At 46.7% G+C, this 18419-nt stretch overlaps 9 protein-coding genes across 9 annotated transcripts; 7 read left to right on the top strand and 2 right to left on the bottom strand.

Moving 5' to 3' along the window:
* Positions 1-151: 151 nt before the first annotated feature.
* Positions 152-1033, top strand: C8R40DRAFT_1173608 (uncharacterized protein; the record flags this gene model as incomplete). Its single annotated transcript, XM_046232048.1, has 2 exons — positions 152-255; positions 316-1033. 2 exons carry the CDS (start codon positions 152-154, stop codon positions 1031-1033), a joined length of 822 nt encoding a protein of 273 aa, XP_046083625.1.
* A 1841-nt stretch (positions 1034-2874) lies between these two features.
* Positions 2875-4102, top strand: C8R40DRAFT_489705 (uncharacterized protein). Its single transcript, XM_046235227.1, has 3 exons — positions 2875-2988; positions 3048-3183; positions 3240-4102. Exons 2-3 carry the CDS (start codon positions 3087-3089, stop codon positions 3746-3748), a joined length of 606 nt encoding a protein of 201 aa, XP_046083624.1. The 5' UTR covers positions 2875-2988; positions 3048-3086; the 3' UTR covers positions 3749-4102.
* Positions 3905-5931, bottom strand: C8R40DRAFT_489584 (uncharacterized protein). The gene is made up of 5 exons (XM_046235225.1): positions 5641-5931; positions 5448-5575; positions 5271-5392; positions 4556-5217; positions 3905-4487 (listed from the first exon to the last, which is right to left on the bottom strand). The coding sequence occupies exons 1-5, from the start codon at positions 5674-5676 to the stop codon at positions 4062-4064; spliced, it is 1374 nt and encodes a 457-aa protein (XP_046083623.1). The 5' UTR covers positions 5677-5931; the 3' UTR covers positions 3905-4061.
* A 551-nt stretch (positions 5932-6482) lies between these two features.
* C8R40DRAFT_489679 (uncharacterized protein) lies at positions 6483-8062 on the top strand. The gene has a single exon (XM_046235226.1). The coding sequence runs from the start codon at positions 6642-6644 to the stop codon at positions 7962-7964; it is 1323 nt and encodes a 440-aa protein (XP_046083622.1). The 5' UTR covers positions 6483-6641; the 3' UTR covers positions 7965-8062.
* A 952-nt stretch (positions 8063-9014) lies between these two features.
* On the top strand, positions 9015-9671 carry C8R40DRAFT_1173604 (uncharacterized protein; the record flags this gene model as incomplete). Its single annotated transcript, XM_046232047.1, has 2 exons — positions 9015-9121; positions 9182-9671. 2 exons carry the CDS (start codon positions 9015-9017, stop codon positions 9669-9671), a joined length of 597 nt encoding a protein of 198 aa, XP_046083621.1.
* Positions 9672-10113: 442 nt separating this feature from the next.
* C8R40DRAFT_1071733 (uncharacterized protein) lies at positions 10114-12124 on the top strand (the record flags this gene model as incomplete). Its single annotated transcript, XM_046226372.1, has 5 exons — positions 10114-10719; positions 10767-10889; positions 10972-11746; positions 11796-11953; positions 12002-12124. 5 exons carry the CDS (start codon positions 10114-10116, stop codon positions 12122-12124), a joined length of 1785 nt encoding a protein of 594 aa, XP_046083620.1.
* Positions 12001-12893, top strand: C8R40DRAFT_488969 (uncharacterized protein). Its single transcript, XM_046235223.1, has one exon. It carries the CDS (start codon positions 12117-12119, stop codon positions 12567-12569), a length of 453 nt encoding a protein of 150 aa, XP_046083619.1. The 5' UTR covers positions 12001-12116; the 3' UTR covers positions 12570-12893.
* Positions 12894-12952: 59 nt separating this feature from the next.
* Positions 12953-15399, bottom strand: C8R40DRAFT_1052274 (glycoside hydrolase family 18 protein; the record flags this gene model as incomplete). The annotated part of the gene is made up of 12 exons (XM_046224753.1): positions 12953-13006; positions 13067-13189; positions 13248-13273; positions 13328-13902; positions 13956-14070; positions 14128-14221; positions 14292-14308; positions 14362-14469; positions 14519-14653; positions 14705-14770; positions 14827-15217; positions 15271-15399. The coding sequence occupies 12 exons, from the start codon at positions 15397-15399 to the stop codon at positions 12953-12955; spliced, it is 1833 nt and encodes a 610-aa protein (XP_046083618.1).
* A 1267-nt stretch (positions 15400-16666) lies between these two features.
* C8R40DRAFT_1266890 (uncharacterized protein) lies at positions 16667-18334 on the top strand (the record flags this gene model as incomplete). Its single annotated transcript, XM_046233950.1, has 3 exons — positions 16667-17171; positions 17220-17393; positions 17436-18334. The coding sequence occupies exons 1-3, from the start codon at positions 16883-16885 to the stop codon at positions 18332-18334; spliced, it is 1362 nt and encodes a 453-aa protein (XP_046083617.1). The 5' UTR covers positions 16667-16882.
* Between the last annotated feature and the right edge of the window lie 85 nt (positions 18335-18419).

Genomic DNA, 18419 nt, shown 5'->3' with positions numbered 1-18419 from the left:
CCCGCTACTTCTTCATGCAAGTAGCTTGGTCCGGACAAAGCATCCCATACTGTACCTACTATAAAAACCCCGCCGACATTTGCTCTACTTCACCAACCCAGCTCCTCCACATCAACTATCGAGATCATCCTCTTCTTATTATTTGCTCATCATGCTCTTTGCTGTATCTGGAAACAAGATCATCGTCAATGAGGCAGACTATATCAATATGTTTGTCGATGAGAATCCTGCAGGTAGTACCACAACAACCAATGGGTTCGTTCGTTCTTTTGATTTATATATGTCCCTTCTTTCGTTGACTTGTTAACCTCACAGCCTCGATAAACATGTTAGAGATACCTATCAGTTCACACTAGTCGGCAATGGTGTAGGATTCCTTGCTCCCTCGGACAATACGGAGTCATCAAGGGGTCGAATTTTTCGCCTCATAAGAACAAATCCAAACGGCGACGGCTACTCCGAAATCCCGATCTATTGTCAAGAGTACTCCAAGTGCAAGGACTCTGAATTTGAGGCTTCTATTGAATCTGGGCTCTCAACGATACCTACATTGATACCTGGACCGACGCAGGAGTCACACGACGCCTCCATTCAACCCACTCAGGATTTTGACCTGGAAAGTCTTCTTGCCTCGTTTTCTGCTGTACAGCCAATCACGGACTCGCAACCAGAGTTTGACTGGAGCTTTCTGATACAGCCGGGTCTCGACACTGGATTCAACGCTTCCGACAGCTTCACCGCGCCTGTATCCGCGCCCGGGGCTGAGCTTGACATGGTAGACACGCCTGTCTGGAACATGGGGGACCTCGGGAACATGGAGAACATGGATATCGATACAGCCTTACAGCAGCATGATTGGATGACCGCCAACGATCTCGATGTGCTTAACAGCCTTGAATTCAACTCGAACTCTTTTGCTTCCGAATCGGCGTTTCCAACACTTCCAATTGCCTTTCAGGCATTGACTCCAGGCGCAATGGCTGAATGGGCAACGACTGGATTCGTTCATGGGGAGGATTTTCAAACGTTTTGATCCTGAACGCCTTTGGCTCTGAGTCCATAATAGTTTTTTTAGCTCTGGTCAAACCATTCCACTATATGTTCTCCTTTTATTCAACGACTCCTCTATGATCTACCATGCCTGTTACCCCTATGCTTCATATTTGTTTCTTTCGACGTCTTATGCTCACTCGTAATCACACTCTTTCCCTTCCTTGTGCTGATTGTAGCTTTTCCGCAATGTTTTGTACACTTCCGTTTCACCCGCTTCTTTTCCCTTAGTGGATTGGGAATACTTATTACATCTGCCTGTACAATTCATTAGCTACTCGTCTTGAATAAACAGAAAAGGATTGTATGTTCCAGCCAGGTTCCAGCGTGATTTACACGACCGGCCCTAAATATCCTTACGTTGCTTTACAAATGCAGTTTCAATGAAAAAGTTTTCCCTGAGTTTTCCCATCCTCTAATTTTTCACTCGTTCAAATTCGCTCTCATCTGGCTCTCATCGACCGAGTGGAAGGCGGGACCTGCTGGATGTGTACTGGAGTGCTTGGTAGTATTGCGAACGGAGGGCAATTACGGTGATAAATGCACTGGAGGTTCGTTTCCCTTTCTCAACACTGTTTCGCCTCCCATTTGTTCTCGAAAGGATGAAATTTTCAATATCAGTTATCCCTGTCTTAATGACCCGTGTCGACAACTTTTCTTCAACCCTCTGATTCTCTCTTGTTCTTGTGGGTCTCTCCATACTGCTTTTGCTCATTTTAGTTTTTTCAGCCTATAGGTACGTCGGTCAAGGTATCACTGTCTCGGAGTCTCAAGATGTGTCATCAATCCCAGTATTTTTGGTATTCCCATATCGAACGACTCTGGTTCGTGTCCTTTCCCATCCTCTCCTCAGTTATCCTATTGTTGCCCTCTGGGTACTCAATAAGATCCCGTCCCCTTTTATGTGATGAAATATCTTTTTCAGTTATCCCTGTCTTAATAACCATGTCGAGACTTTTGTAACGCTGCTGATATTTGCCTCTTTTGCTGCTGCCACTTTTTCATGTTAAACGTTAAGCTAACTTATTCTCTTCGTTTCGTAGTTTTAGGTCGCTCTAAGTTAAGGCTATTGGCGTCCATCAAAGTTCGTTGTAGAGTGATAGTTCTGGCTGTATCTGTAATGCGTGTACTATGATTCCCTAACACTATTAATCGAAGGCTCGTACCAGTGCTCACTACTTAGATACCGTACTTGCGATTCCGGTCTTGAGACGATTCTCCCGTCGGCGATCCTATCAATAGCCGACGACAATCGTTATGCGTGTCCACCAATCTAGAAGCCGCCTTTGATTTCCAATGACCGAAAGAGCCTCAAGAGGCTCCAAAAGAACCAGAGGACGATTAAATAATTAGTAAATATAGCAATATTCTGACCTTGCTAGATGTTGCGTACCGACCTCGAAGGTCAGTGAATGGAAACAGATTGAGGGTGATGGGGTTGATGGATGCCAGTCGGCAGCTCAAAGGACGCAAGGGACAAGGATCCTGTGGTAACAGGCTGTACCATTGAAACAATGGGGTGGGCATATAATATAGGGAACCTCGAGCCCTTGGGATCATCTCCACCCGCATCAACCAAAATCGTCTGTGGTATACTTACGCTGAGTAGGCCTGTCGCCATTATTTAAATCTGCAGCAAGCTGACTCTTGCCTAGGAAACCCAACGCACGCTCTTTCATTTGAGATAGATTTGCTGGTCAAACTTGCCTCGCTGGTATGTCGTATCCTATCACTTTAGATGGTCCTCTCCGTATCGATATCAATTTGTTCTTCCAAGATTAACATTCGTATCGCTTCCGTATATCGTTCTCAACGACGAACCGTTCCTGCGCTGTACGTTCATATTCGATTGTGTGTTTTCTTGCCTCAATCAATGGATGTGACAGACTTACCCGCACGAAGATAGTGGTATTTGCTGGCCAAATCTGTTATTCCTCGGTGCGTAATACCATCTCTTGTATCCATTTCAACAAAGTACAAATCAACGGAATTTGCAGTCCCAAACATCCACGGCCTCATCGCTAAATTCCACTGCGATGCCTGCGGTTTCACACATGTTCTCCTTGTTCTTCTTACTTTCTATTTTTCTTGGTGGGATGTGCTTTCCTCTAGATCGAAGAGACAAAACCAACAGTGAGTCTGTTCCATTCTTTACGTCAGGCTTGTTCGCAGACTCAAAATCACTTCAGATTATCGATCTGTGCCCATTTCTATAAGAACAATGAAGATGCAAGACGGTTCAAAGGAATCTGCAATATGCTTCGGAACGCAGTACTTTCTGACTGCTATCAAAGATCCTGAGAATCCAAACCAATTCAAAGGATCTAGTGTCCAAAAGAAACCAAACATCAGCATCAAACAGTATACTGTGGCTACTGCTGATTTTGGATATAAAACCACGGAACAGTTCAAGTCTGCCATAGAGTATCTTGGCGGACATTCCGCAAGCTCGTCGTTATTATGGATGCACGAAACACTGACAAAGATGGTGGAAGGCAAATATATCCGTGAAATACCAAAGGCATGGACTACAGCATTAGAACAACAGGGTTTTAATGAAAATGCGAATTGGTTGGGAAACACAGGTGCTGGGAGTTCGAATGGTGAAGCTGTAAGGAACCCAGGTGGCAAACAGGCGGGCAACGGCGGGGGGGGTCAAGAGGTCGAAGGTTCGCGAGAATCCACTACGCGATCCTGATGTAATCCTTATCGAGAATGACAAAGAATAGGACCACAGTCTTATGATTAGTTTAACCATTCAAATTTCGCATTTCACTTATACCTCGTGCCCCCTCAACAAGGTAATTTGTTCGAATCTCCTTACTAGTTCGAGGGTCGCCGTTTTCACACGGCTTTGTTAACCATGGAGCAAAAGAATCAGGTCAGGTCCAGGGTGCATTAGAATCGAAGAGTGGGCACAATGTTCAAGCAAAATTTTGCCAGATCTTCCGCTCTTCCTGAGCATAAATTAAAGGACTGACATGTGTACTTGAGATATAAATCAATGCCCTTCACTTGAGCATACTCCTCCAAGCTACCAACGCTTTCCTATTCTCTTCCGCGACATCTTCTCCTTGCGCCCCTAGCGTTCTTCCCTCCATTGCCCCCTCATCAAAATGCCTGAAAACATCTTCGGCAACTCCGCCCATCATCTTCCTCTCTCCAGGACTCAAAAACATCACCACGATCCGGATTCGACGCACATTGAGGAATGCACGGAGCACGGCGGCGATGAGTGAGGATATATTCAAGTAAGCGGGCGAGGCTAATTCCGACGACGAAGACGGTGATGATGATGTAGAGGTTGATGGAGAAGGAGAGGAGGAAGAGGCACGAAGCTCATCCAACGCCTCATGAAACGTCCTGAACATCCCAGTGAGCAACGGTGGCTCAAGCGAGTTTTGAATCATATTTGGGAAGGAAGAGGGGGCAACCGTCTACATGTATCAAGGAGCGTCAGCGAAAAAGGGAAGTGCAGGGTGGAGAATTTACGGAATGCACCCACCATGATATACCGAAACTTCTCTTCGACGGACGAACCAGATAAACGACTCCATCCTCTCGTGAATTCGAACAATGTAGTAGTCGCAGTGCCCAGATGTACGTCAGCGCCCCAGGCAGGTGCGGGACTACCTTCGGCATCTTTTGTGTCTTTTGGATTTGCATCTTGCTCATTTTTATCGCCACCAGTCGTTGACCGAGTAAATATTGTATTCTTCCCTGACGCACGGAATATTCCTCCGCCTACACGACTGATGTTTCCCTCTTTCTCGTTCCGAGCACGTTTGGCTTCTTGGAAAGAGGATTTGGGTTTCAAGGAATCTTGAGGTGAAGGTGGGACTGGTGTAATGGTTGCCGTGGCCTCTGGAGATTTCGGTGCAGCGAGAGGGTCGGTAGGAATGGAGTGAGAAGGTGATGCGTGATTCGTGATCACTTTTTCGGATGGATGAGTAGATGAAGAGGATATCTTTGACCTCGAATCCTTAACGCTGACCGTCGCCTTTTGTGTTTCGTCGCTCGCCGACTCTATAATTTTTATCGGAACGCGCCTTCTCATCGGATGAACGATCTCTGAAGCTGCTTTCTTCCACAGAAGATCCTTGATTGCGCTCAATTCGGTCTTAACTGACTGGTTGGACGGATCAAGAGAAATAGCTTGTTCTAGGTCTGGTAACATCTGAATTCTTGGAGTTGACACAGATAAGTAGCGACCTGCGTACCTTCCTGCGCTTCGGCAAGCTTTTCAAGACCCCTTCTAGCTTGCGCTCTTCGAAAAAAGGCTTTGACATTGGACGTGTTCAACGTTAGAACTGTTGTACAATCTCTTTCCGCATCTTCATTCCTGTGGTTCAGATGTTAGGTCCTAAAGTTGTAGGTGGAAGGGTAGTAGAACGTACTTGCCTAGCTTGAGATAAGCAGCAGCTCTATTCAGAGGAAATGTCCAGTCTTTAGGATCCTCGAGGATGGCTTGTGTATAGTGTCCGATAGCAGACGGAAAATCCCCGTTTTTGAAGGAAATGTTACCCTGTATAGCGCAAATGTATGATGAATTTCAATGAATATGATGTACAGATGTTGCATGAACCTTGCCTTGTCTTTTGCAGTTTGAGCCTTCGTGGTGGACATCGTGAAAAAGGGCGTGAGAAATTTAATAACCTTGACGTTTAAATTCACGTTTAAATTCACTCCCGACTCTCATCGTTCTCATCTTTTGTGTTGGATTTTACGTTCTGACATGAACGTCCAGCTATGCGAAAGCATCTCGACTTTTGCTTAAACTTTATGAGACTCTCTCTTCAACCATACACGCGGGATGCGAAATTCGATACCCTTCTCTCACTGTGCATATGTATGAGTTAGTAGCCCGACCGGTTCACTGTGGTACGCATCAACTCTTTCTTTCATTGAACCGCCACAAAATAGAAAAAAATCTAGCTCCCTCTACGCACCCATAAGAGCGGCATGGTATCCCAACAGGACACCACGAGGTAAGCACATGCTATATATGGCAGCTAGTGTGGCGTCTAGTAAGGATACTGACTACCAAATTAGTGGTGATACTGACTCGAAATGACCAAGTATAATCTTCCTTATTTGCTCGTTTTGCGCTGATGATGGTATCGCCAGTGTTTTTTTTTCGGACAAGTCGTTCTCCCTCGACGTATAAAAGGTACTTCAGCTTCCCCCACCTTTTAATCGTGTCACCATCTCTTGTTATAGCTACTTTGTAAACCTCATACGCTCACCGAACTTTGAACCACTGCGTACTCACAATATGTCTCTACCAAGAGAATATGCTCTTCTAAAGAACGGAGAAATGATGGTGAGCGAAGCCGACTATCAAGGAATGTTCAAAGGTATCCCAGGTTCTTCTGACTTTGAGTAAGCTACTATAATATTTTTTCGACAAGTACAAGGATAGTGATAAAAGGCTCTCTCTTCACAGCTCGCGACATCCAAGGCGAAACTATACTCTCTCACCCCCCGGATCGGTGGGTGCTACCGATGAGCCTGGAGGCTCTATACGAAGCATACCCAACGTTACTTATATTACTACCAGTCCGAATGGCGAACAGCAAAGGTCTGAAGGCATGACATGCCATGAATACCCTGAACGCGCCGTTGACACCATACCCTTTCCTGAGAGCCCCACTAACTCTCCTGTTTCAACCCTTCGTTCTCCTCGTTCTCCTGGACGCAGTGATACATTATCTCCGTCAATGTTGTCACCACTGACACCCGGAACAGGATATTTGAGCACAGAGGAATGGCATATGCCCGGTTTCCCCCCTCAAGGTCGAAGCCCCATTTACGGCCCTGATAGTCCTGGTTCACCCCGTCCTTCTCCTGAATACGCTAGGAGCCCCAGGGATGTCTCCTCTCCGCCGATGTTCTCACAATTGACACCCGGAACAGGATATTTGAGCACAGAGGAATGGCGTATGCCCGGTTTCCCCCCTCAAGGTCGAAGCCCCATTTACGGCCCTGCTAGTCCTGGTTCACCCCGTCGTTCTCCTGAATACGCTGAGAGCCCCAGGGATGTCTCCTCTCCGCCGATGTTCTCACAATTGACACCCGGAACAGGATATTTGAGCACAGAGGAACGGCGTATGCTCGGATCTCCTCCTCAAGGTCGAAGCCCCATTTACGGCCCTGCTAGTCCTGGTTCACCCCGTCGTTCTCCTGAATACGCTAGGAGCCCCAGGGATGTATCCTCTCCGCCGATGTTCTCACAATTTGCACCCGGAACGGGATATTTGAGCGCAGAGGAATGGCATATGCTCGGTTTTCCCCCTCAGGGACGAAGCCCCGTTTACGGCCCTGCTAGTCCTGGTTCACCCCGTCGTTCTCCTGAATACGCTAGGAGCCCCAGGGATGTATCCTCTCCGTCGATGTCCTCACCTGGATCGGGAGTCTGGACCGCACAAGAGCGGCGCGTGCTCGGTTTTTCTCCTCCTCCATCATCACATCCGACCCCTGGTGCTCACACTCCCAGGGGTCGGAGAGATAGCTCCGCCTCTGCTTCGAGTCGGGCGCAAGCTAGAAGTCCAAGAACACCTCGTCATCAGGCGACCAACCATGATACACCCGATAGTCCTTTGTCCTCCATTCTTTATGAGCTTGGTCTTCCTAGACCCGACCCGAACGATCCTTCAAGCCTCTCCACTACCTATGATGATTACCCTCCTTCCCCCGGGCGATGGCCTGTAGAATGGGGAAGTCCCTCATTTTATGGCTTATCTCCCAGTCCTGTACCTCAAAGTCCGGGCCCAAGTGGAAGCCAGAGGAGTAGCACGATGAGTGCTGGTAGTAGAAGTCCAGGGGCAAGCTCGCGACATGGGAGCACCAGTCCTTATCTTCATAAAGCACGGTCCCCTACTGCTTCTTCAGCTAAGAGCCCTATGAGTCGCTGATCATCCGAAGTGCTCGAGGAGGTATGCCAATAGTGTATGTAGCTTACCCATGACGTGCAAGGCTTCCATGATTTCTATCCCCTTTTCCCTGTTTACGTTTGTTCCCTTTATGTTCATGTACATTCGAATATCGATCCCATTCATCTCACATACGTATGCGAGTCTATGCATATGCCTCATGTACCCTAGCTTCACATGAAATTTGTTCTATGCCTTCTTTTTCCACTAAGTCAAAGCAAGGCGCTCACCCTGAAGGCCAAATTTGATCAGCTCATAACTAGTCTCAACAAATACGGAAATCCTCTGTCATTGACTCGTCTTAAATCTTTGACTGAATTACTACCGACTCTGAAAGAGGAGGTCCTTGTAGGATTCAAACAGCTGTGTTTTGTGAGATCATCTTGCAGTTATTCATTCGTTTGGAGTCAATTCATTCACGTCCGTTTTTGGTGTAAGGTGTGTTGAATAGATGTATGATAGATAGATACATAGGTGTCTTATTGTAGTAACTTTGTTTGAACCGTCGACCGATTTGGTGCTAGTGCGTGTACATTGTATGGTTCAAATGCGTATATGTAGATGGTGCGCATAGTTTAAATGACATTGATGCCTTTTTGGGTGGAGGTTATAGTATAGTTTTGTAGTGCGTTTCTTTACATGTTATGGTAAATGTTGAAGTCACCGACTCTGAAAGAGGAACACTGGAGACCCACTGTGGCGTGAGAATACTAGCCGTCCCGAAAAGGTTAATCCAGGGTTATGGTACACACCTTTCAACTTCTGCCTTGGACACCCAAATGCGCCCAATCCTTGTTTTTATGGCCACAATATCCACGCCACAAAGTTCGCGACCAGAGGAAATGGCCACACAATGACAACTCACAAGTCAGTGATTGGTACAGTCTGTCCACAAAACAGCATTATACCAGGTCTGTATGGACAAAGCGTTCCCCCACAGTATATAGAGACACTCCCAACATGGCCACTTTCAATCTCGTCGTTCTCTATCATACGCTCTCAAACCCTCTCGACAATTGAACCATCCTCACTATGTCACTACCAACAGTCTTTGCTTATTCCGAAAATGGGCAGATAATTGTTGGTGAAGAGGACTATCAAGACATGTTCGGAGACCCCGGAGGTCCCCCCGTTTCTGAGTATGCAATTCGATTTTTTCCCTCAATATTATGATGCACTGATGCAATTTGGCGGCGTAGTCATCCCTTTTCGAGCTATACTTTTTTGCCTTCGGAATTAGTGCCAGCTATTGGGGAATCAGCAAGCCCTTTTCTGAAGAACCCCAACGACAGCTTCACTTTATTCACAACCAGTCCAAGTGGCGAGCAGCAAATACATGAGAATATGCTATGCTACGAGTATACCGATCTTTCCCATCTCGCTTCGTCTCATCATCCATCTGCTGGTGCCCTCACTCCCGGCGGTGGAATTGATGATTCTGCTTCGGCTTCGAGTCAGGTCCAGATCAGGAAGTCAGTAACGTCTTTCTACTCCACCTCTGGTACCCTTAATAGCCCTTATCCTCCTCCCACTCACACCTCGCGGGAAATCCAAGAAAGCTCCTCCATCCTGTACGAGCTTGGGCTTCCCCGACCCGACTCAGACGACCTCTCTTCTCCTTCTCCTTCTTCAACTTCTTCAACTTCTTCAACTTCTCCATCTACTGCTGTCTTCGACGATTACGCTTAACTTCCTCCGAATGGCATCCAGGGTCATGGTTGGAAGGTCTATCATTGTCCGGATATTTTTTCGAGTCCTGCACATGTCGTGACTGGTGGGGCTTACTAGGCCTCTCGTGCTCCATTGGTATACGACCATCCGTTGATATTCTCTCTCTGCACTTTTTATGTCCATCATTCGCCATATCTCTAGATCGTTGTTGTCGTATCCTTCACGATGGCTCTGCTGTATATAATCTCAATATTCGTGTATTTAGCTACTACTACAGGTAGCAGTACAGAGCTACTACAAGTAATATAGTGAGTCGTAACAATTTTCATGAAGGAATCTCGTCTCATGCGTAAGAAAGATATATATTGCTAAATACTTTGGGCGTGTCTGGGGCGTGTAGTATCTTATCTAATCTCGGATTTCCTTTATGCTTGAAATAACTTCTTGCTATGACCCAGCTATGGCCTCGCCAGACTTACCCGATACTCCCCGGATCGTCTTTCAGTCATTAGCAGAACACAAAATAGATTACGAGAGGAGTGCGATGGTAACGAACTTACCTATCAGTATTCCGGAAATAACCTTCGATCTCTTCAAACAAGCAGTTCTTCCGGTCGTCGAGGATTCTTCCGTGGAAAAAGCACACCAAAAACTTCGAGAACGGGGCATTTTGATCGATGAAGGCTGGAAAGACATAAATTTCGGTGTGGGTGAGCAGGGGCAGGAGCAAGAGACGAAGGCGAACGTCGAGGAGGAGGAGTTGAAAGTAAACGTGGAGATAGAGGTGGAGGAAATTGAGGTAGAGAAAAAGGATAAGAAGGAGCCACTTTTCTATGCGCCTCTGTTTGAGGGCCTGAACAGTATCATGGGGGCTGATTCTGCCGTCAAATTTCCAGACAAACATCTGCTTTCCGAAGACTATCATTCACACTATAAAGCGGACAACAACGGTCTTCTCACCGAAACCACAGCAGTTCCTCCTATTGCTGAAGGAGAAGAATACGAGTGCGATGTCTTGATGACGGGGGAACTGAAGAAGAAGTCCACGCCGGACACTGTCGATGATGTGAGTAAGAATCCCAAAGGGCTTCTGATATGCTAATTCTCATGTAGAATAACAAGAAAGTTTTATCTAATGCGACGCATATCATGAGTGCTGATCCCAAACGTCGATTCGTGCTTGGCTTAACAATCGATAAATTTAATATTCGACTATGGTTCTTCTCCCGGTCGCATGTATTCGTTACAGAGGCAATCTGCATATTGTAAATACCTCCGATTTCCCTATATTTCTGATTTCGAATGTTTATCTCAACAGGACGCCAAAAACTTAAACTACTTTGCTTTGTCCCTCAGCGGAGCCTGTCAGGAGGAGCTAGGATACGACCCTACAGTTAGGAGATCACAGGGAACGAACGGAACTGATCCACGCTATATTTTCACCATCGACGGCAAGCAATACATTACCACGGAAGCTATCACCGTTCGAAAAGCGAAATTTCTACTCGGGTGCGCCACGCGTGTATTCAAAGTTCAGCAGGTTCTCAATAACGAAGGAGAGCTTGATAGCGAGGTCAAGGTGATCAAAGACTATTGGCTACCTGAGGACTCTTGCACGGAACTAGAAACTCGTTCAGCTATCGAAGCTAATATCCAGAAGGTTAACGCCGTCCCAAACCTAGACCGGAGCGCGTTCAATAGATACTTTGTCAAGATTGAAGCCTGCGAGAAAGTTCCGGTACCTTCTACAACTGAGAAGGGACAGACACCTGACTCTACCTCGAATTTTCTTCGGGTCCACACTCTTCCTTCCGACGTCAAGCGTTTCACAGTTTCAACACAATCCTCTACTTACCAACGAGTAATGAGTGCGAGCATTCCAGCCTCAATCATGATGGAATCTGGACCAGAACGTGAACGACGTCAGGATACCGTCCTCCGTGAAGCCACGGCTGTCCATCCTGCGAGACTCGATCGTAGGACCTACGCACCCAAAGTCCATTATAGACAACTATTGGAGTTTGCGGGAGAACCGCTAAATCAGATTATGAACTGGGATATTGTTTTGAAGGCATTAGAATCGCTAATTATCGGTAAACTTGATCATCCTCTTCTGGAAGTCATTATAAATATAAGTCCTAGCTCTCTCGTATATGCATTCTGCTGGCTTTGTTCATCGCGACATTAGCGCTGCGAATGTCTTGGTGAAAGATGGGAACGCCAAACTTATTGACTTGGAATACTCAAAGCGTGTTCAGCCAGCATTTCAACCTCACTCTGGATCATCAGATGTCAAAACGGTGGGTCTAACAGATTACCCTTGTGATTTGACTAATTCGACCCCTTAGGGCACACTGTTCTTCATGCCTGTCGAAGTTATGATAGGCGAATACCTTTTTGAACCTCAAACACACATACTCAATTTTGAGCCCGTGCCCACCCTTTCCATTTCGGTATCACTATATGCATGATTTCGAGTCGGTGTTGTGGGTTTTCATCTACTTTCTCCTGACAAAATGGCCAGCTTCCGAGTCTCCTCCAAGTGAGGAACAACAGAATGCTCGGGATGGGTTTTTCTCTCGTGCTTTTGTTTTTGGGATGCGCAAAGATTTTATAGACGGTAATTCAAAAATGCGTCGTCTCGCTGTGGCAAGCACGCCACAGAACTTTCATCTTGACTGGGCATCTGCTTCACATTTTGCGGAAGTTTTGAAGGCAAAGTATCGTGCGCTGCAGGAGTCACTCCCAATCGATTTCAACAATGCTTTTCATCCTTCCCTGTACTCAGATTGGCGGCTGGCATTCATTCGTTGTGCGACCGAGGGCTGGGCAGGGGTAGTTACTCACCGCGATCGCACCAAACGACCGGCTGAAGACGATCCGGAGAAGGAGGCCAAGAAGTCGAAAGTTACCTGATTCACTGTCTTTGGTATCATCTTCCTACTCCACCTCTAGTACTCTCAATATCCTTTATCCTCCCCCCCACTCACACCACCACTACTATTCCTGCCCCTTCAAGTTGTATGTCCATCATTCACCCTACCGATAGCTTACTCCTGTCGTCATATGCTCCACAATCGCTCTCAGGCTGTTGTTTTTCATCTCAATTGTACTGTACACTCATCCATATAAACTACTACAGTACATACTTATCACAAAGTGATATTAGGTAGACGTATACCAATCTTCATAATCATCGTAAAAAATCTTCTATCATGCATAAGAAACAGTGATAACGGCTGATAATGAACAACTGGGACCATTCAAACCTTCGCCCTCAAATCACCTGAAGGAATGGTTTACGGAAGTCCAAGGTTTGCCCGAATAACGTTCTGGAGGGTCACTCCGTCGTCCTGATATGAAGTATTAGCGCGGATGGAGAAATAAAAGTAATGTTTGCGTAAAGCACGAACCTGATCAAGAGACCAAGTAAAGCAGCCTGCCATGCCGTTCTGCTTCGCAAATGTTGCCTTGTCGCCCAGAGAAAAGGTGTCATCATATGTGACCACCGTCGCTTGAGAAGTGTTGAACAGGAACTGCGGAATATTCAGGTTTAAGGGTATTTTATCGACTCGGAAGTCACTATATACATACCGGTGTATCACTGCAATTGTCCCATCCTGAAAGATAATGAGTCAACGAATAGTCTGTGTAATCTGAACACTAGGAATTACCTTCCGTGAACCCCCCTCCCCCACCGTACGTCCCGTCAGCATTCTTAGTCAGTGCCCCAGATGCTACAATCGAACCAAAGGGAATCTGCTGCCCGTACCAACTCTGAAGATTCGCCGTTGCCTCCGTCCCGGCCTCGTTCGAAGAGTCCTTTGTCTCCTTCCCTGTACTAGCATTACCATTAGTAGCACCTTTCTTCTTTCCTTTCTCGACATTGTCATTAATCTTCCCCGAGCCTGCTTGACCTTCAGCAGGTTTTTTCGCTGGAATCGTTCTTTGGTGCCTGGCGTGATTTCCGGGTCGAGCAACGTTGGTAAAAGTCCCATTTGGTCCATTTCTACGGTCCTCGTTTGGCGAAGGGTCGACTAAGCTGCCCGTAAGCGCGGTCTTGGTGCTGTTGGAGACATATCCATAAAGAGGAAGTCCTAAAAGCATCTTCGACGCAGGGAAACCAGCCGCAGACCACTGACTGAGCGCAGCTTGGGCGCTGTATTGCGGTAGGGTGGATGTCCCGCAGAGATTTCCGAGAGGAGCGTTTGGACCTGGGGTAGAGGATGATTGAAAGATATCATAGTTCCTAACCGTAAGAGTAAATATGCGCTCTTAAGAGGACAAATAGTCTCCACGAACATGATGTTGAGATAAGTCATCTGGGCGGCATACGCAGAGACGTTGGTCAGTGGGCTTCCATTTGAGCCGAGCCAGGGAGTGTCGGGAACAGCAGCAGATATAATCTTCGATGACCCTAAAGGCGTACTCAATGAGCGGCGAGGATTGCTTGGTCTGAAAAACAATTAATTACCCAGCGCAGTTCGGAGCTGTGTCAGGAAGGTCAAAAAGTTCGCAGCGTCGGAAGGCGAGTTGATATTTCCTGCTCCTACTTCGTTCGGGTATTCCTAAAGGTCCAGACAAACGCAACGATTCATGAGAAGTTGGCCGGCACATCAAACTCAGGACAAGACTCACCCAATCGATGTCAATCCCTGGATTGATTACAGGTCAGGATTAAACCTCCGTTGAGGGATTGATTTCTTACCGTCCAGTCCATAGGTATTGACAGCGCTCACGAGAGTGTTGACAAAAGTTGTTCGGTTTGCAGCGGACGCAACACATTGAGAAAAGTAAACGCTTCCACCCCAGCCACCTGGAAACACAAAGATGACGAATAAGTATCTCGAAGGTCACATAAGTACTCCAAAACTTGCCAACAGACAAGACAACTCTAGTTCCTGCACCACTGTTCCGAGCAGCAGTGACTGTTCTTGAGAGCATGTTCTGACTTCCAGAATCCCAGGTCAATGTGTTGGAAGAGTTCGGGATCGCAAAAGCTATATGAAACTTAGAGCTGGGGATGGTAACGAATGGGATAGTGAGCCTACCAAAGAATAGAATGGAGAACCTCGTATAGTCCAAGCTTTCAGGAGGGAATTCGGATTCGCTCCAGTCTGATGACGCAATCAAAAAGACAAATCACTTTCCAAACTCATATATGTTAACCAACCAGGATAATACGCAGCAGCAATCAACGTCGCATTAACTTTCATCTCGCCCTTGTTGGCGGTAGCTTCTCCGTCCCCGGACAACAGTTGCGCCTTGAACTGAAGAGCACTCTGTCGCGACATCGTCGATGGCAATGCATCTTCAAGATCAAGCTTGGGGTTGGAAGTCTTTGATTCGTCGGAAGAAAGAAAATCGCTCAAGGCGGGCGCATTCCGGTATGTTGGATGAACCAAAATCGCATTAAGATATGCGGCGAGACCGGTCTTGCGCTCTTCAATCAAAACGTCGTCCAACCAGGCAGACGGAACGAAAGAAGTAACGAGGATGCGTTTGGGAGGTAGAGAGACGGTGATGTCTTCACTGGGCTGCAGCGCGTTGTGGAGAGCGAGAAACTAGAAATGGGATGTATCATTTGGAACCCACACACGACGTCGAGCGTGCTTACCTCGGAATATCGCCTGTTCAGGACTGCATGGTTCCCGCCGCGTCTTACTTCCACAGTGTAAAGAATGTGAGGGCGGGGCGAGGAAGCTGTCGTGTGCGTGTTGATTGAAACAATGGGAGAATTCGCCATGGAGGAAAGAGCGAGTGAGATATAATGAGATGAAAGATGATCGTCGTTACAAGAAGCAAGAGACGGATATTGGACTTGATATATACCCCACCATTTTATATGAATCGCAACTCGTCATAGACATTCGAAGCATTTCCCGATTCACATGCGTCCAGATTGAAATATTGGGTTGCCCGCGACAGCCTGAGTGCAGCAGACAGACGACCAAAATAAGACATTCTCTCGATCTCCTGCCTCTAAAGTGTAATTTTTTCAGTGTCAATTATTGGTTGTCTTTCACATGATGCCTCAGCTGCAGTGTATTGAGTCTGAGCAGGTCTGAGCACAAGAGCAGTCTGTGTCCAATCAAATTTGATCCACGGTAAATATGTGACCGGATAAGGCAGTCCTCATACAAGTATATAAAATACTTCGATAGCGATGATCCTCCGGCAGTGTTACAGGACCAGAGGACGCATCTATTCAGTACTGATTCCTTGTTCTTCCTGTCTATATTTGTGCCAACAAAGTAAATTGTAACGTGGATAGAGGATTGATAGCGACTTTCCCTTCGTGATCCGGGTGAGAGTATTTCGACTCAGCTCCTTGGGTAGAAAAAAATTGAACAAAGGCATGTGAATTTCGATACGCCCTGTGGGTGATTTTACCCATTATTATTACAGGTGGAGACAGAGAAGAAAACGCCTGGATCGACAGCCATCAACAGATCCTCAAAAGACGAAGATAAAGTGAGGTGAGCCTAGGCGAGCCGACAATTTATCGCTGTCAAGGTTCTGAACCTTGACTAGTGTGGCGTTGCATGTGAGTTCTCGAAGTTGACATGCTGAGTCTAACCTACTGCCACGTTCCAGCGGGGAAGTCACCCAAACGTGGAGCTTATGCCTCTTGAGACCATTGTATCGAGGAGATAAGAACTGGCCAAGAGCTCTTTCGAAGGTAGGTTCAAATCAACACAGAAGATTCAGTGCTATTCATATTTCGATACAATTCTTGACGACGCAGCGGCAGCAAAAGATTCAGCTTCAGGATAAGGCACAAGTAGATATCTAACTCACTAATTATATTATAGACAGACGACAAACCAGAGACAATGTTCCAGCGCACTACAGCTGAACAAAGTCGCAAGACGCAGCAAATCCACAGCTAGGATTCGGAAGAATCCGAAGAAATTTGCCTACACATGGTATCATCGCTCCGGTCGGCTCCGAATAACGGGATAGATTTACCACGTGCTTTGCGTGCTGTTTCATGAGTCAACGCTCTGGTGAGTCACTGCACTTCTTTCCTGTTCTCCCACTTTTACCCCCCATCTTCTCTCTCAAAGCTGCATTCCCGCTTTCACTCACAAACCGAGCTATTGTGAGTATACCTGCTGCGCGTACCTCTGTCATCATCTGCGGTATCTGTCAGGCAATCGTTGTTTTTTTTTCCATTGTGGCGTAACTATCGACTCGGACTATTTGAAATCTGTGGACCAATACCAATGAAGTCGTCAACGAACTCATATCGACGGGGGCATCCCTCGTCTACTCTGCAACCATCGTCCCTCACAGACGGAGCTGGGACCTCACATCATGCATATAACGCGGAACTAATGTATTCACACGAACGCAAACGTTCTTCATCAGGATCTCCTCTTGAAGATTACTTGTTCAGCTACCAGAATGCTCTCATAAATTCTCATCCATTGACGAACAATTTCCAATCTTCCAATGCCAACCCCGAGCTTGCATCTTCCGATGCCTCGAAATATACAACTGCCACACACAATGGTAAATGCCCACTATTTGATTATTATGCTTGTCTGACGCCTCCTGTAGTGTCGCAGGATAGACTCCCCGACTTTCAGTCGCTCAGCCGCAAGTACTTACGGATGTTAGCGAACGAATCGGATGATAACAGAAGTCTGAATACAATTCGCACAGCACCACTTGCGGAACCTCAAGGAGAGAACTACGGAGGAGATCCGCAATCACTTGAATATGACTCTCTAAGTATGCATTCTAACAAAATCTATCTATATTCCACTAACTCAGTGAACTCCCCAGTCGCTTCCGAATTCTTAACACAGGAATGTTTCACCGATTATCTCTCGTCTCCTTTGGACGTTTCCCCAATAGAGAGTTCGCCCTCTTCTTCCCTTTTCGGCAGCCCCATCATGAAAACAATTGATTCCAATAATGAGTCGGGATGGGTTAATACAGACGACAATATCCGTAACGTCCAACCCCAACATATAAACAACGGCGCTTCCGAGTCTGCTTCGAATGACACGGTGCCCACGAGTTCAGATCAAGTACAACAGCCAGTCTCCGGGAAATCTTCGAGATCGCAAACTAGCCATAATTCCGTCTCCCCTCCTACTTCTGCGTCTGGCTCGGAATCTCGGAATCTTTATCCGACTAAACGTCTTCCTGGTTTTCGACCTGACAATATCATGATAAACACTTCAGCGTGTAAAGCACCTTCATCGTTCAAAATAGTGAACGGTACTCGACATCACCTCACACTCAATGGGCTCGTGCCGCTTGATGCCCCTACTCGGCCCCGGAGAAGTATGATACCTACTGAATCTTCCTCTCCACCCGCCGAGAACAAGAATCAGAAACGATCACATTCACTGGCGTTCGACGACGATGGTAACAATGAGAGATTCAATGACGAAGAACAGGACTCTTTGCCATCCTCTGAATTGTCTCTGAGTCCGAACGCTACAGAATCAGAGAAACTCGCTCTCAAGCGTCGGCGTTGCACACTTGCTGCGCGGAGAAGCCGAAGACGCAAGCTCGAATACCAGTTAATGCTGGAGCGAACGGTAGGAAATTTGGAGAAGCAAAGAGACAAGTGGAAGACGAGATGCACGATTTTGCAGGAGATATTGAAGAGGCACAATGCGGATTTCAAATTTGAAGAGGAGGAGGAGGAGGAGTGCTAATGTGAACATCTTGCTATACGGAAATACGATCCCTTTACATGGTAATCTATAACATGTACCAGACATGTACAGTATGTGTGCTAAC

Source organism: Lentinula edodes (assembly GCF_021015755.1).
Source record: "Lentinula edodes strain Le(Bin) 0899 ss11 chromosome Unknown C8R40scaffold_31, whole genome shotgun sequence".
In the NCBI taxonomy this organism is placed as follows: domain Eukaryota; kingdom Fungi; phylum Basidiomycota; class Agaricomycetes; order Agaricales; family Omphalotaceae; genus Lentinula; species Lentinula edodes.
The sequence above is the reverse complement of the archived record's forward strand: the minus strand, read 5'-3'. Positions and strand labels throughout refer to the sequence as shown.